This window comes from Balearica regulorum, chromosome 1 (genome assembly GCF_011004875.1).
Source record: "Balearica regulorum gibbericeps isolate bBalReg1 chromosome 1, bBalReg1.pri, whole genome shotgun sequence".
NCBI lineage: Eukaryota > Metazoa > Chordata > Aves > Gruiformes > Gruidae > Balearica > Balearica regulorum.
In genome coordinates, this window is record NC_046184.1 from 54081892 (window position 1) to 54098473 (window position 16582).

Consider the following 16582-nt stretch of genomic DNA (forward strand, 5'->3'; position numbering starts at 1 on the left):
TATAATGCTTCTTGGTCATGAAAACTTTTTGCTTGGTAATTTCACAGCCCTTTTCCTTTCAGTTGTCACGTGAGGGTTTTGGGGTTTGGGTTTTTTTTTTCATTTCTTGTCCTTTTTCATCCCTCTATCTTGAAAGAATTTTCTGTTTTGGGGGGGGGGCTTTGGGTTTTTGGGGAGGATCGTTTTTTTCTCTCTCTCTGTGGCCTTCTAGTATATATGTCAGTTTATGTTTGAGCACCATTTTGATAAGTCTAGCTACTCAGCTTTGCAGTATTTATATAAACCCTTATTAGTATCACCTGATTTAGTTCTACAGAAGTAGCAAAGAGGTATTTATCTTTGCATATAGAATCATAGAATGGTTTGGGTCAGAAGGGACCTCAGACAGAGATTATCTAGTTCCAACCCCCCTGCCATGGGCAGGGACACCCTCCACTAGACCAGGTTGCCCAAAGCCCCATCCAACCTGGCCTTGAACACTTCCAGGGAGGGGGCATCTGTATCAACCTTAATGGTGCTGGAGTTCACTTACTCTTTGAGGAAAAAAAGGAATTTATATGCAGTCTTTTTTTCCCTTCCCGTTTATGGGTTACAGCGTGAATACAATAAAACAGAGCTCAGTAAATCTGCATAACTGTAGAGTGTAGTCTCCCCTGCCTATTACTTTTCTCAGTATTTAATATCATATACCTTTTCCCTAGCAGTCATGAGCGTGGTTTTCCCTCTATTTGCCTAGATTCAAAGGGCCTCTTTTGTTCTCTTCAGGACTGCTGAAAGAATTATTTTTCCCTTCTCATCTGGCACATTTTATTTTTAATCATGTAATTTTTTGCACATATTTTCTATAGCTTTGTTTTCATTTCACCTAATTAGTTCAAATGGTGTAGGTGTTAATATTCTAATAGATTATCCACTTAAACAATTTAATTCTCTTTATGTGGTTTAGTGGGAGTAAGTATTCTGCCTTGCAAGCTGCCCTATTCACCTCCCATGCCTAGTGTTGTTTGGCACTTTGTCAAAAAGTTGCAGCCTCTTTTAGCATCCATTTGTAGCTTCTTTTTAGTTCACTAGATGGCTTTTTGTGATATTTATAGTGCACTTAATATTTTTTTCTATGAAATTTAACCTTTGCTTATTTTTGCATCATATTTTCTTGATCCTCTCTAATTAAGTTCCCTAAATATTCGACTTCTCATCCTCATCCAGGGCCCATTGCCTCTTAAGAGTGACAACTCAATTCAAGAACTGAAACATCTAGCTATGTAATTTGTTCCTGACCTAAGCAATAGCTTAGCTTCAAAAGGGATAAAAAACCATAGATGGTCTGAAGCGTGAGTTTTTATTATGACCAATTTTACGCAGAATCTTGGTAGATATGATAGCAATGTCCAGACACATAGATTGCTGTATTACAGTGTGCTTGGGTTATTTGAGGAAATATTATTCTATATTTCATTACTGTTAAAGTCAAGTTATGCTTACCCAATTTTATCTTTTCCAGACCAAACTACAGACAGTTTAATTTGCTTGTTTTTTACTTTAGCATAATATATGTGTGTGGTATCTTTCTAAACTTTTCACTGGCAGCTCTAGGTATAAAATAACAGTGTATATATTATTGAAGTGTTGGGGCATTCCTAAAATACACAAAATTAAACCAACAGAAGGGGCACATATCATGTTTACAGGACCTCAAACCTTTCAGTGTTCTGGAAAAGAAGGAAGGAGCTCTGAGCAGTCAGCATTGATTGAATTCTTGAGTAACACTTCATTTCCTAATATGACATCTTGGTCTCGTATTTTATGGCCAGTGTTCATCTTTTGCTACTGGTGGTCCATTTTCATGGATTTTATTACTCAGAACCAACAAGGAAGAATATGAACTACCCATTAATGTTTGTGGGTTGTTTTGGTTTTTTTTCCCCACAGTTCATCTTTTCCCATTAATCAAGACAGCATGGAGAGGATGAAAAGTTCTGTTTTCCTCTTCCTGATCAGACAGCATTAGTTGGAAGAGCCTTGCGCTGTCTCCCATGATGCGGGAAGGCAGCCGGGGCACACTGGAGTGAAGGAGCAGGTTGGGTGAGGTCAGGAAGGAGTGAGGAAACAACTCTACTCCTCTTCCCACTCTAGGTATATCATAGCAGATCATAACACTCCTCTTCCCTTCTGCATCAGCTTTCAATCTCCCATCCTCCATTCCTGCTAATGCTCCTGACCTTCCCAAAAGACGATCATCCCCTTGAGGAGGCTGTTGAAATTATGTGAACTTCAAAATTTGTTTTCTCTTCAGTGATGTACATTTTTTGGGGGTTTTCAGGAAACGTGTTTAGTTGTTATCTGAAGGGAGTTGCTGATCTCTCGGTAGATCTGCCAGCACATGTATTTTCAGGTCCTTAGGGGAATGAATATCAACTTAGAACAGCTAAAAGTATCGTGATAGAAATGTTGAAATTTGGAGATGAAGCTTTGCTTCACCTCCTAAAGGAGAAGCTTGTGATAAATATGCTATTTTACTTAGGTGAGACATTTGTGAGAGAAAGGAATAAAACTGCATCGTCTTCCTAGGGAAATGTAAGTGTTCTCAGAGCATAATCACATGAAATGTAGAAATCCAAGGAAACATGGAGATGGATTTTTTTTTTTGCCTAGTGATAACCAACGTGATGAAAATACTGCAGAAGATATCTAATTCTGTGGAAAAAAAAATATTGTTGTAAGTTGCATCACAAATTTGTTAATTAAAGCACAAGCAAAATTAATGCTCTGTGCATCCTACTCATATGGAGATTCCAAGGTGTCAGTCTCTGCCCAAGCCATCAACCTGCACTCTTCAAGGAGCAGCTGCTGCCCAGGCATTCATACGTGGTTTTGGGGCCTGTTAAAGTATGCCATCCCCTTTGGCCCATTGCTGGAATTACAACCAGGCGTTCTCTCAGGGGCTGTCAGGTTGCAGCCTTCGCAGCTGCATCAGCTAAATCATTCCCCTTACTAATTTCTGTGGCACTCTTGGTATGGGCTGGGCAGTGTATAAGAGCAATTTCTGTAGGTAGTTGGATTGATTCCAGCAAGTCATGTATTTCTTCTCCATTAGATACCTTTTTTCCTGATGATGTGATAAATCCTCTTTCTTTCCATAACATCCCGGTTGCATGACATATCCCAAAGGCATACCGAGAATCTGTATAAATACTAATTTGTTTACCTTTCCCCAGACGTGTTAAAGCTACCAGCCCTGCTCCTTGTGCACTCATTGCTGGGAGGGCTTCAGCTTCTATTACTTGCCCTTGGCTGACCACAGCATATCCAGGCTGGCGTTGTCCATGCAGGTAGTAGGATGACCCATCTATGAACAGAGGTAGGTCTGGATTCTGCAAGGGAACATCAGTTAAATCTGCTTATGGTGTGCTTAAAACATTCATCACCTGTGCACACTGGTAACGTTTTTCCCCATCGTCAGGCAGGGTTATTAGGGTTGCTGGATGCAAAGTATTATATCTTATCAAAATTACATTATCTGCCATTAGAATGATCAATTAGTATCTGTGTGCCTGTTGTGGTGGTAGCGCTTGGGTCGCATACTGTTTCAACAGTATTTCCCTTCGTGTGGGACGTAAACTGTCACAAGGTGTCCCAATATGATGGGGCAATTTTTTTCTAATATTGCGGCTGCTGCCATGGCTGATTTAACGCAAGCTGGTGCTCCTGCTGCAACTGGATCTAGTTGTGTGGAGTAGTATGCAACCGGTCTCTGGTGGGGTCCTAATTTCTGTGTTATCACTCCACTGGCTATTCCTTTCCGTTCGTGCACATATAAATTGAAAAGCTTTGCATAATCCAGGAGCCCTAGAGCAGGAGCTGATGCCAAGGCTCTTTTTATTGCTTTAAAAGCTTGCTGTCTTTCCAGGTCTACCTCCTCATTTCTTGTTGCTTCTGTCAGAGGCTTTGTTAATTCTCCTAATCCAGGAATCCATGGCCAACAAAATCCCGCAGCCCCAAGAAAACCTCACAACTGTTTCTTCGTAACTGGGCACGGAAGCTTTATTATTGCCTCTACCCTTTCTGGATCTATTACTTGCTGCCCTTCCCTTAGGATGAACCCTAGATATTTGACTTCTTTCTGACACAGCTGAAGTTTAGATGGAGATGCACAATGACCTGTCTCTGCTAAGATGATATATAGATGTGTAGTATCTTTTATGCAGGTGTCTTTATCTTTACTTGCTATGAGCAAATCAACTACATATTGTACAACAGCTGATTCACCCGGTAGTTCTACATCTTTCAAATCATTTCTCAGTATTTGAGAAAAAAATTGTAGGTGATCCTGCAAACCCTTGTGGGAGACGCATCCAGGCTAATTGTTGTCCTTTCCACGTGAAGGCAAATAAAAGCTGGCTGTCTTCATCTAAAGGGATACTAAAGAAGGCGGCAATTAAATTAATCACAATGAAATATTTTGCCTAATGTGGTATTTGCACAAGTATAGTAGAGGGATCAGGCACTACTGGATGAGGAGCCACTACGTGCTGATTAATTATCTGTGGATCTTGTATAAAATGGTATTTGAGGTCCCCATCCTCATCCAATCGATTCTTTTTTACAGCGAGTATAGGAGTATTGTATGGTGACATACATACTTTTAAAATTCCTTGTGTTAATACTAGTCTATTTGCTTTTGAATGCTTTTTTTTTTCAGCTTCTTGGGATAGGGTACTGTTTCACAGCCAGAGGAGGGCTTCCTCCCATATTTTTTATGTTTACAGACTGAGCAGAAACTAGCAATCCTACAGCCATGCTAGTTTTACTCCACAGATTTGTTGGTAGAAATTTTAATATTTCCTGTATTTTTAGCTCATTATTAGGGCTGCCAGTGACCACAGGCACTCCCATGATTATTAAATCCATTCCTTCAGGTGACAAGTGTAATTTTACATCCAAAGCCTGCAAAAGATCTCTCCCCAACAGGCACACTGAGAAGTCCTCCGTTAATACAAATTGCCCCCATGTACTCTTGTTCCCTATAGTTACTAACAGGGATTTACTTAAATTCTACTCTTTCTGCCCTGGGACTCCATGTATTAAAATTTTGTCTGTGGTCCTAGATCCTTTTGGGGTAAAATTCAAAAGGGATAACATAGCTCCTGTGTCTACCAAGAATTCAATTTCACAAACTTCAACTTTACCTATAATACATCCCCACTGGTCCAATTGGGTTACACACATATTAAAATTTCTAATTTTTCTATCCCTCCCCACCCCCCGCTTCAGATCCACAGGGTCCCGTTTCTCTAGTCATTGCGATTGCAAGAATTCCTGGGGCAGTTGCCTCTGTTGAAAATCTCTTCCTAGTGTCCTGTCCCGTGGCCAGTATGGGTATTCCCACTGTAAATGTCCTAAATTCCCACAATAGTAGCACTCCCTTCCAGCATTCCTTCCCTTTTCTCTTTCCCTTCTTTCTGGTCTTAACTCAGACCATGAATCTGACCTTCTCACCCTCTAGCCCCATTTCTCATTTGCAAATTCCTTGCTAAAACCGCAGCCAGTAAATTTGCCTCCTGTTCTTTGATTTATTCTTTTTTCCTCTCTGTAACCTGCTCAACTTTTTGCCGTTACTCACGTCCATTGTATACAAACACAGCAACACTCAAAATCTTCTGCAAATTTTCTCACTGCCACCTAGGCATCTGTTCCTTACAGTATTTCTTTATATCAGGGGCTGCCTGATCCACAAAGATGCTAATTACGAGCATTTCATTAACATTTTGCCTGGTCATTCCCCCCCGTATTTCAACAAGGCTTGTCGGAGTCGCATCCAAAAAATCACTAGGGTGTTCGTCTGGCCTTTGTCTGCACTCCAATACCTTAGCCCAATTTATCCCCTTTGCATGCCCTGATTGCTTTTACTAAATTTTGGAGTGCAGTTTGGCAGGCGGCTCTACCCCCTGCGTTATTATAATCCCAATTGGGATTATTTGCCTGCCAGGGCTTTCTACCTCCTCCAGCCTGTTGTGCTAATTCTGCATCTTTATTAATAAACTTTTCACTTGCATCTGGCTGAAACAACTCTCTTAAAAGTATTTGAGTATCTTCCCAATTTGGGTTATACCCAGTGCATTTCTTAGAAAACAACTGAGCACGTTTGTCAGCATCCTCTCTCAGTCTTGCCATTTTACTCCCCCACGTAGCTCCGTCACCAGAATTCCAAGGCCGATTAGTAAATACGTGCAGCACAGGGGGAGCCCCACCACCTCCCGGTTGCATAGCAGCAGGATTAGGTAAGACGTTAGAAATCAGAGGATAGAGTCCAGCAGCCAGCAGAGCAAAATCAGAAAACAGAGAAGGAGCATTAGGCATGTAAAGCAGAGCGGATGCAATTGGAGCATTCTCTGAGGCTTTATTCGGGGCAGTAAGCCTCCATTACTGCAAGTAATACTGCAAGTAACTTTGGCAAGGCCTCTTTCGTCCCGCTCCCAGTCATCCCAAACATACCAGTAATCCATTTGTCCTAGGAACCTATCCTCAGTGGGTTTGTGCTGGTCAAAGGTCCCTTGCGGTGGCCACCATTCTGCCAGGTTTCCATCTCTAGTTGTAGCTGACGAGCCTTCTCGACATAAAATACTGCCCTTTCTTGATAGAGTCGCTGTACCAAAAATGATATTCCAATTTTGCATGACCTCAGCCAATGGCATCCCCTTTTCTGAGCCGGGTAAGTCTCCCATCACTTTCTCAATCTCTGTGTGCTCTACACTGGCCAGGCCACACGCTCCCTGTGCGATTTACGCTGGCCAGGCCAGGCGCTCTCAACAGCTGCAGCAAAAAAATAAACCTCTTCTCCCTCTCTCTCTTTTCCCCCCAAATTCTGCTCCAGGAATTTTAACACTCGCCCTTTGGCGACTCCCGCTCCAGAGGTCCCAGGTGAACTCACCCATTGCCAGCAGCTGGAAGTTTGGAGCCAAGAGGATCCAAAGGTGGTGGCCTAGGGTCCCATCTCAGTCGCCAAACTGTTAAAGGAGTAGCTGCTGCCTGTGCAATCACACACCATTCATGGTGTCGCACACACACGCACACTTATTCTTGGGCACGCTTCCTGCTTCTTCAGGCTCGACCTTAGGTTTCCCACAGCAGGGTCTCAGGCGTTGGGTTTTATAAAATAATTAATTTAATTGAAAGGTGCAGCAGCAGGATCAGCCCAGGCTGGGTGCCTCCAGAGAGAGAGACCTGGAACAAAGAAATCCCGGGGCAATTATACCCTTGGGTCCCACACACCCACCTTTCATGTGCTGTCCACACGTCTTTTAGTCCAATGATGACTTTCGGTGTGGGGTCTTCCCACATCTAATCAGATTCTTCTTCTGTGTCCAGGGAGGCAGGCTCTTATCTTGTTGACTTGCGGTTTCAGCCAAAGGTTGGAGCCTCCTTATCTTCTGGTTTACACTTGTGCACCTGCCCTTGCTGGCTGAACGTGGAGAACTGAAGAGTCCCAGACTTAGGAAAAACACTACCAAAGCATCAGTGTGATATCAAAACACTTTCCCATACTAAAAAAACCTAAACACAGCACTGTACCAGCTGCTAGGAAAATTACTAAGAAAAATAACTCTATGGTGGTGTAAAGGCTTCAGCAAATCTAGCTACTCATGCTAAGTAAAGCTAAGAAAACAGCACAAATCACACCTTATTATAATCCTAAGTAATTTATCCTAATTAAAACTTACTTCTTCACATTAAACGACTAATATCCCTTAACATACACATCTGCCCAGGCCATCTGCCAGGAAACTGAAGACAGACCCATTGGCATGACTAGTGGTTATCCCCAAATATAAGGGAGAATCCCACATTTTGTACCTGACAGCTCACTATGCCCCTAAATTACTGATGGACCGTCTGAGTTTTGGTCAGCTTAGCCCTAGTTTTCATTCTCATTGACCTGGACTGACTGCTCCCCAAGAGTCTGTCTGCCCCAGGAGGATTTCTTCTCAGGTGTACATTTACCTTCAGGCTCTACTCGCAACTGTGTGCTGAAGCCACCGCCGGTGCATTAAAAGTCACTTTGCTCCAGGTGGAAGATGGGAATCCTCGTGCAGTGTGGATCGTGGCAGCTCTTACCCCAGGAACAGTGGGGTCCGTCTCTGACAGATCTTTATAAACCTCACTAAAAATCATACACGTATTTATTAATTACTGATGCTTAAGAGTGATACCTTGTCATGCATTGGTGTGTTCATATGCTAACCCTTTCTGGTTATCCCCAAACTTGCAGAAATTGGCAAGGAGTAGCTTGGGCTGAAAGCAAAAGAAACAGCACATAGGAGAAAGTTACAAAGTCCTTTATAAGCCAATAACCTATTTTCCCCTCCCTTGTTTAATGTATAGTAATTAAATATTAGTCTTATTAGTATTATCTTGATAATGATTATCCTATGCTGCTGCTGTTCTGTGTGATACTGTGCTTTATACCTCCAGCATGTTATATGTGCATGCATCTAGGCAAATACATGCATGTATCTAGCATGAAATTTTCTGTTGAAATCCTCCCCTATCTAAAAAAGCATCACAGCTGCTCTGATGTGGCAGCAAGGTCCTTCAGCACTTAGTAGTCTCTACAGACACAATGAGTGCCTACAACTACCAACTAATGGGAACCTCACTGCCTACAGACACATGTGGACTTGGACTTCTGGATCGTAATGGATGGTGGCAAATCAAACCATCCTTTTGGTAATAAACAAGATCTCCATTTGCCTGACCTGCAACAGTGCTCTTACTATGACCTTTATGTCATACATATCTTGAGCTCTCCAAGCTTTAGGTGTTTTGGATGTCATTAAATGAAAATAAACTTCAGCATTCTCATTTATTCACTTTTTTTTTTGACCATAGTTTTAGGTTTCATTGCCTGTCCTCCTGATCCCTGACTCAGTGTTCAGAACTGACTCACACCATTTCCACCTTCACTGCGCCCTCTCCAGGTTGATCCTAACAAAAAAATCGTCCCACATCTGAAAACAATAAATAAATAACTAAAATAATTTGTTCAATGCTCAGAAGCACTACAATTAAAATAATTTAAATGTCAAGAATCACCAGAAGAAGAACAGAGAACAAAACAAAGTATAATATATCTTTGTAGCATTGTGTGAAATAGTTGCACCTTGAGTAGTACTATGCACATTTCTGGCCTGTAAATTAAAAAAAAAAAAAAAAAATTAAAAAAAAATACAGTGCAACTGGAAAAGAAAGTTCTGAGAAAAGTGATAAAGATGATTTAAGGTCTAAAGAGGCTTCTCTACTAAGGATACTAGGATACTTTCAGAACAGAGACAACTACTGGGTGAAGATGCTCTTGCTTATCATCTTCTTTACTATCTGTAAGGTCAGTGGCTAAATCTATCAAATTTAGTGAGGTCTAATCTAGTTTATAAAGTTAGTTACCAACCAAAAGGTTACTGAGGACAGAAAGGCTGCCTAAAATCATAAGTGGTTTCCTTAAGTAAATGGACTCCTTATCTCTTATCGGCTTTTTGCAAATGAAAGAGAAAAGCTCAAGGTGGCAAGTGAAAAGGTGAGGACAGAGCCATCTCTCTCCTCTATAGAAATCAGTTCTGGAGAACACAGCTGCTTGCATAACCATAAGCACTTCCTAACACTGCCAGTAAATAGTTCCCATCTTTTAAAGACTTCTGAACTGATCCCTGGTGTTATTAACCGCCATTTAATTACATGCACTTCCCGAGGATCAGTTTTGGGTTTGCCATAAGGTCAAAAAAAACCCCAAACACACAACAAACCCCCCAAACCACTTCCCCTAAAAAAGAAGCTCCTGTTCATTTGTTTAATTTTTTTTTCTTTCCTCATGGTTTCCAAGTTACTAGCATGCTGGTTTGTGCAGGTGCATCTATGGTTCTCTACTTCAGGAGACAACAGAGGAAGTTCCATAACAGGAAAAAAAAGCTGCAGTGTCTATAGGAAGGGGGAAGGCTGGGGTTTCTATTTGAAATCCCTCCCCACTTGTCAAGGGCAATATCACCCATATGCAGAGTGCAGACTTGAAATAATCGAATTCTTAAGGAACTAATATATAGAGATGCCATCTGGAGAGGAAAGAAGGTTTGTTTTCATCGACCTAGTTGGTATGGTAGGGTTGTTTCTGTACCGTGCAGTCATGTGTCAGGTTTTCTAGGACAGGAAGAACAAGGGGGAAACGCTCTACTGATCAGGGCCTCCTTATAGAAGTAGTTTATCAAGGAGGATGGTCAGTTGTGCTCTCAACCATGAAGTCTGCAGAATCAAAATAACATTTTCTAACAGAACAAGCTGGAACCCCAACAGCTCCTTGTTGTTTGGGGTTTTTTTGTTATTTGGGGGGGGTTTGTTTGTTTGTTTTACCCTGGGCAGCAGCTACAGTATAAATAAAGCAGTTAAAATAAAACCAACACTCGATGAAAGAAACACTGGAGATATTCAAAGCGCAGTCTGGTTTTTGCAGCAGCCAGGGCAAGGCACTCACCACCTCACCACGACGTCATTCGGCAAATTCGCTTTCCTTGCCTGCGGATTAACCGAATGGAAACGACTCGGGGAGGAGGAGGGTGGCGGAAAAGGCAACCGGAGGGTCATAGAAGGGAAGAAAGGAGGAAGAGGCGGGGGGGGAAGCTCCTTCCCAGGCGGGATTGGTCCGAAATTGCTGCAGCGGGGGGCGGGCGGTGCCCGGGGCCGCCTCTCCCCGGCAGCTGCCGCCGTGCGCCCGAGCCTGGATTTGGGAATCCCCCAAACCCATCGATCCTCCCCCCCCCGTTACTCAGTACCACAGTAACATTAGGGAGACTCCCAGAAGATGCAAAGAGAAGCGCACCCAAGGACTTAGCTACGATTTAGGTCAATCTGCTTTTCTACTAATATTAGGTACACTCAGAGCATTTCCTGTTACCTGCCAATGTAGGCTTTTGCTCTGTTACTACAGCTGTAGTGCGATTGGATTTCAGACTTTCATTCAAATTTCCTGAATATCAGCATTAGTGTGAATGGAGACATGCGAATTTTTCATGTTTACTAGTGTCTAAATTGATTCTGTGGTGTATACCTGAGAGAAATAAACATTATCAGTGATATTTTTTTTAACCTCATTTGGTGCATAAGCAGGCCTGTTTTCATATTCATTTGAAAAGTAAATTACTAATGATATATTCAAAAGGTTTCTATATATTACACCAGATTTGTAAGATATCCCTACTTGATCATATTTTGTTTTGCTATGTATGATTGTAGAAAGGTACTAAAGGAACTATATATTTGAGTGAAGGGGTTTGAGTAGTTTATGAATAGATCTGTAAATGTTTAACCTTTGTGTAGACTGCATCACAAATATTCAAATAAGTTTTACAAAGAACAGCCCACAGTTTCATGGATATGCTATAAATAGCAGGTAAATAATTCCATTCACTTTTGTAGGCAAATACTCCAACTTGCCTATATTTTGATAAATACAGTAGCCTAAGGCAACTTCTCCTGAAAGGCAGGGGGAATTAAAAAAATAAATCACATCATCTTCAGTGGAAGACTGCTTAGTACCAAGGGAATTTGGACAGGGTCTTTATGCTGTCCACAATCAGGTTGTTATTGAGCAAACAAGCACAGTCTTTTTCAAGAAAAATGAGTAAAACATTTTGAAAGAAAAGAACATTAAAGGACTTTTCCTACATACTATTGTCACTATGAAGTTAATCAAAATATCAATGTTTATCACTTCGCTCTGTTTTACTTGCCTGTCTACATACTTAGGAATGTTTCTGCAACTGAGCATAGGTTTTGTTGGTTTTGATTGTGTTTTTTAGTATTACCTTGCATATTATGTTCTGATGCTTTATGGAAAACCAGAGAATTATGAAGTAACTGCAGGTTGAATAACGTTACCTGAGACCAGGCTGAGTGATTGTGCTACCTATGCCATAGCTAGTACTTTAAAGCATTAGTGTGAACCTAAAGGTCAAAAGTATTTTAGGTCATCTATGACACTGAATGTTTTTTCATGACCGACATCTGCAATGTACTGTTCTTTAAGTCTAAACCCTTCCTCCTTTATGTAGAGATCTGTTTGGGAATTTAGGCTGTCTGAATATTGGGGGGGGGGGGGAAGGAAGAGGAACTGTATGCAGTAAATGTAGGAAAATATCCCAGTCAAATTTTAGCTGGAAAAAAAGAGATGATTTGTTATACAGAACTCATCAGCTCGTCTGTACTAATAAAAACATGCTAAAAATGATCATGAAAATACTGTTGGTGGCATAGAAAATAGAACATTAGTCATAAACTGCTATGAAAGGAAACCAAGACCTTTATATGCACCCTCAAGGGGGATACGTGGCTAGAAAAGCAAAGAACAAAATGGTAAATTTAATGAATTACCATTACTGAGTGTGACTATTTTCTAGTGAATAAAATACTGTAGACTAGATTTCAATCTACCTATATAATTTGAAAGTAAAATGTTAGAATACTTGTGTTTTCAAGTGATTTTTCAAACATCAGTAGAGAAAAAACCACTACCCTGGTTTCTAAGAGAACTGGAACAGAGATACTTCCTTCCCAGGCACTTCAGTGTAAGCGTTGCTCTTGAAAGAGGAATGCTCTTTCCTCAGAGCGTGTTTCCGAGAGTAAAAATGAAACACGGGAGGCCTCCGTTACAAAACATGGAATTTTCAAATGGCCCAATCAGGACCTTCCACAAATCAGTCCTGTGCCTCAGACCCACTCAATCTCTTCCTCCCATAGTAAATATCCACCAACAGGTGGCTATTTTTCTTGATATACTAAAAGAAACTGAGATTATTAAACAAAAAATATTCCTCAAATGTTTTAAACCTGTTTCTAGCCTCAAATACTAGCAGGCTACTAATAAAGTCCTGCAGTTAATATGGTATCAAAGTCCAGCTCTGAATGGTAGATGACTAATACCTAATGTAATTTCTTTTGACAAGACCAGGCTGTTAAAAAAGGAGGAAAAAAATAGCATATTTTGGAGAAAAGAAAACCAAACCAAAAGGCCCCCAACTTTAAAATTGTGTAAGAAGTAAATACCATTTAAAACAATCCCGCGATTCTCATCTTGTTTCCAAGTAACACTTCAGCCAGGCATTCCAGCGTTACCACCCTCTGCTTGAAAAACATTTTTGATTAACACATTGCCACAATGACTCATTCTGTCTCCTGAGGGAGGACACGGCAAAAAGCAGCACAGTTTTCCTCACCTTATTTCTGAAAGGGCGCTTTTAAAGAACAGCAAAACAAATTCCCCCCCCCCCCCCAAGCCAGAGGCTCTCAGCTCCCGGCAGTGCATTCCTGCCTCCTCTTCGGGCAGTTTTGTTTTCTTCCGCATAAAACGCTACTGAACGAAAGAGAAAAATTCCTGTTTCACCCATACGTGGCTAACGAAAGAACACGGTGTCCCTTACAGTGGAAAGAAAAAAAAAATCTGTTCCAAGGAAATAGATGAGAGAGAAGCCTTCACTACCTCCAGCAGGGCAGACACCCCGAAGCACAGATGGCGAAGAGGGTCCTCCCTATAAATACCAGCCTCTCGCTGATTATCTTTCTTTATATCCCCCTTCCCTTTTTGCAAGTGGTCTCCGACCATGTCTGAGACTCTGCCCGCTGCTCCAGCCCACACCTCCAAGCAGGGAAAGGCGGCGGCGGGCGGCTCCAACCCCGCAGGGCCCAGCGTCACCGAGCTGATCACCAAGGCCGTGTCTGCCTCCATGGAGCACAAGGGGCTCGCAGGCTCAAGCAGGCCATGGTGGCCTCCACGGCCAAGAACCCCAAAAAGTTGGCTATAGCTGCCAAGTCCAAAAAGGCAGCCCTGAACAGCACTGCCAAGCCAAAGAAGGCAGCGCCCAGAACGTACTATCGTAAGAGGAAAGGAAGTTCAAGTCCAGACTGGTACACAATGATCCCCTGCAGCGCATATACGTGACTTTCCATAGCGATTCTGTAAGAACTCACATGCTATGGAAAAGCAAACTAGCTTATTTTGTCTTAACTCAAAATAGCTGACACTGTCCTTTGGGAACAGCCTCGGGTTAGTTATGGGACAGCGTCCCAGTGAAATACTTGTACTGCTTTAACTGTCACCTGAAAGACATAAGTTACCGACAAGCAAAAAAAAAAAACAACCTCATGAGGCAGAAAGCCAAAGAGGCCACTACGCACAGAGCACTTGGACTCCTTCCCCACCCGCAAAACAGGGGCAAGCGGCGGCTGCACCGGGAGGAAAACGCGCCCTGTCCCCTCCCCCCCCCGTTTGAAAACCGCGCGCTCCCCTCGGATTGGCTGGCAGTGACCACACCCCTCGCCGCGGGGGGTGCGGAAACCCCGCCCCCTCCCCCCGCCCCAGCCCACCTCCGCCGAAATTAGCGGTGCTCCCCCCCCTCCCCGCCGCCAACCCCGAAGCAGGAGGCGGCGAGCCCACCCGCGCACTGTTCTAATCGCCTCTCCTTACATCACGCTGCGGTGAGTGATCTCAATTGTAACTGCTGCCTTCTATTGATTTTTCAAAAAAGTGAAACTGAGAAAGGTTTACATAAGTACATTGACTTTTTAGACAAAAGAAAAACACAGGGACCTACACTGACCAGCAAAATACAATCGAAAACGCACATAGAAAAAACATGCTTCAGAAACCTTCCTTTGACATCCCAAAAGTTTCTAGATATCATCAAAATACAGTTCCCAGAGAGGCAAGTATTAGAGGCTGAGGTGCTCCTGCTCTTTTCAGGAAGACGTGGGTGGCTCTGAAAAGAGCCTTTGGATTGTTTGCTGAAAGAGTTTTACTTGGCTTTAGCCTTGTGGCTGTCGGTCTTCTTGGGCAGCAGCACGGCCTGGATGTTGGGCAGCACCCCGCCCTGCGCGATGGTCACCTTGCCCAGCAGCTTGTTGAGCTCCTCGTCGTTGCGGATGGCCAGCTGCAGGTGCCGGGGGATGATGCGCGTCTTCTTGTTGTCGCGGGCCGCGTTGCCCGCCAGCTCCAGGATCTCGGCCGTCAGGTACTCCAGCACGGCCGCCAGGTACACCGGGGCGCCGGCGCCCACCCGCTCCGCGTAGTTGCCCTTGCGCAGCAGGCGGTGCACGCGGCCCACCGGGAACTGCAGCCCGGCCCGCGACGAGCGCGACTTGGCCTTGGCGCGCGCCTTCCCGCCCTGCTTCCCGCGGCCGGACATCGCAGGCACAAGTTAAAACAAAACAAACAAACAAAAAAAAAAACCCCAAAAAACCTACGTACGGAAAAAAGCGCTGCGAAAACAGAAGAAATGCAGTGAGAACGGCCACCCTGCCTTTTTATCCCTTCCTTCTGGGGATCGGTAGGACTTCTGATTGGCGGAGGCCGCGATTGTGAAGTTAACCAATGGAAAGACAGATGAAAGAGCGACCAATCGCAGATGAGCGACAGTTTGACATCATCACCCTCTGTTGTCCAATAGACAAGAACGGCCTTGAGTCATCTCATTTGCATACCGTCCCTATAAATACGGGTGTCGCCGCTATTGTATTTACGTCGTTCCTGCGGTAGACAGGTAGTGACACACTTGTGAAATGCCGGAACCAGCTAAATCCGCTCCCGCTCCGAAGAAGGGCTCCAAGAAAGCCGTCACCAAGACGCAGAAGAAGGGTGACAAGAAACGTAGAAAGACTAGGAAGGAGAGCTACTCGATCTACGTGTACAAGGTGCTGAAGCAGGTGCACCCCGACACGGGCATCTCGTCCAAGGCCATGGGCATCATGAACTCCTTCGTCAACGACATCTTCGAGCGCATCGCCGGCGAGGCCTCGCGCCTGGCGCACTACAACAAGCGCTCCACCATCACCTCGCGGGAGATCCAGACGGCCGTGCGGCTCCTGCTGCCCGGCGAGCTGGCCAAGCACGCCGTCTCCGAGGGCACCAAGGCCGTCACCAAGTACACCAGCTCCAAGTAGAGCGCCTCGGACCGTCAGTTTTAACCCAAAGGCTCTTTTAAGAGCCACCCACGTTTTCAGTAAAAGAGTTGTTCACACTGATTCGTTTCGGTGAGTGGTACTTGTATTTAGCACTGTTTTAGTTCCCAAACTAGGACATACTGTTTAATAGTACTGAAAATGTTTGTCATGTTAAAGGACTAGGGATGATTTTGGTTGTCTTTTATGTGCCCTACCCCGCCTGTTCATCGGGCAGATCTATAAAAAGAATGTTAAGCACCTAATCCAATTCTTAGGCTATTAAAGTTTTCCTTCCTCATTTTAGAGTAATTAGCTCTAGTTTTTGATTAAACACAGAAATATGAATGGTAGCGTTTAGGATGTTTTGGTTATTTTTCTGTTGTTACGATATAAAATAAAGCAGGGTTCTTTTTACAATTCTCATTCCAATGCAGATTATACATTTTTTTAAATAAAAAGTCTTCGTCCCCTTTAAACATTAGCTGTCATTCTCAAACGACTTGGCCGCAAGCCAGAGCGGCTTGTTTACTCCGTGAGCTCCATAGGGATCAGTCTGTGATATTTGGAAGACGATGTTTCATGAAATTTATCACACCATGCGCGGTGGAGGTGA

At 43.3% G+C, this 16582-nt stretch overlaps 2 protein-coding genes and 1 long non-coding RNA gene across 3 annotated transcripts; 1 reads left to right on the forward strand and 2 right to left on the reverse strand.

The window, feature by feature from the left end:
* Positions 1-1325: 1325 nt before the first annotated feature.
* Positions 1326-10755, reverse strand: LOC142601373 (uncharacterized). Its single transcript, XR_012834958.1, has 2 exons — positions 6493-10755; positions 1326-3371 (listed from the first exon to the last, which is right to left on the reverse strand). It is a non-coding gene; the product is annotated as an uncharacterized LOC142601373 (long non-coding RNA).
* A 3818-nt stretch (positions 10756-14573) lies between these two features.
* LOC142601383 (histone H2A-IV) lies at positions 14574-15285 on the reverse strand. The gene has a single exon (XM_075750224.1). It carries the CDS (start codon positions 15213-15215, stop codon positions 14826-14828), a length of 390 nt encoding a protein of 129 aa, XP_075606339.1. The 5' UTR covers positions 15216-15285; the 3' UTR covers positions 14574-14825.
* A 254-nt stretch (positions 15286-15539) lies between these two features.
* Positions 15540-16050, forward strand: LOC104630882 (histone H2B 8). Its single transcript, XM_010302085.2, has one exon. It carries the CDS (start codon positions 15589-15591, stop codon positions 15967-15969), a length of 381 nt encoding a protein of 126 aa, XP_010300387.1. The 5' UTR covers positions 15540-15588; the 3' UTR covers positions 15970-16050.
* The last annotated feature ends 532 nt before the right edge of the window (positions 16051-16582 follow it).

Excerpts from the sequence above, each read along its gene's own strand:
- LOC104630882 (XM_010302085.2), top strand. The coding sequence starts at position 15,589 with ATGCCGGAACCAGCTAAATCCGCTCCCGCTCCGAAGAAGGGCTCCAAG.
- LOC142601383 (XM_075750224.1), bottom strand. The coding sequence starts at position 15,215 with ATGTCCGGCCGCGGGAAGCAGGGCGGGAAGGCGCGCGCCAAGGCCAAG.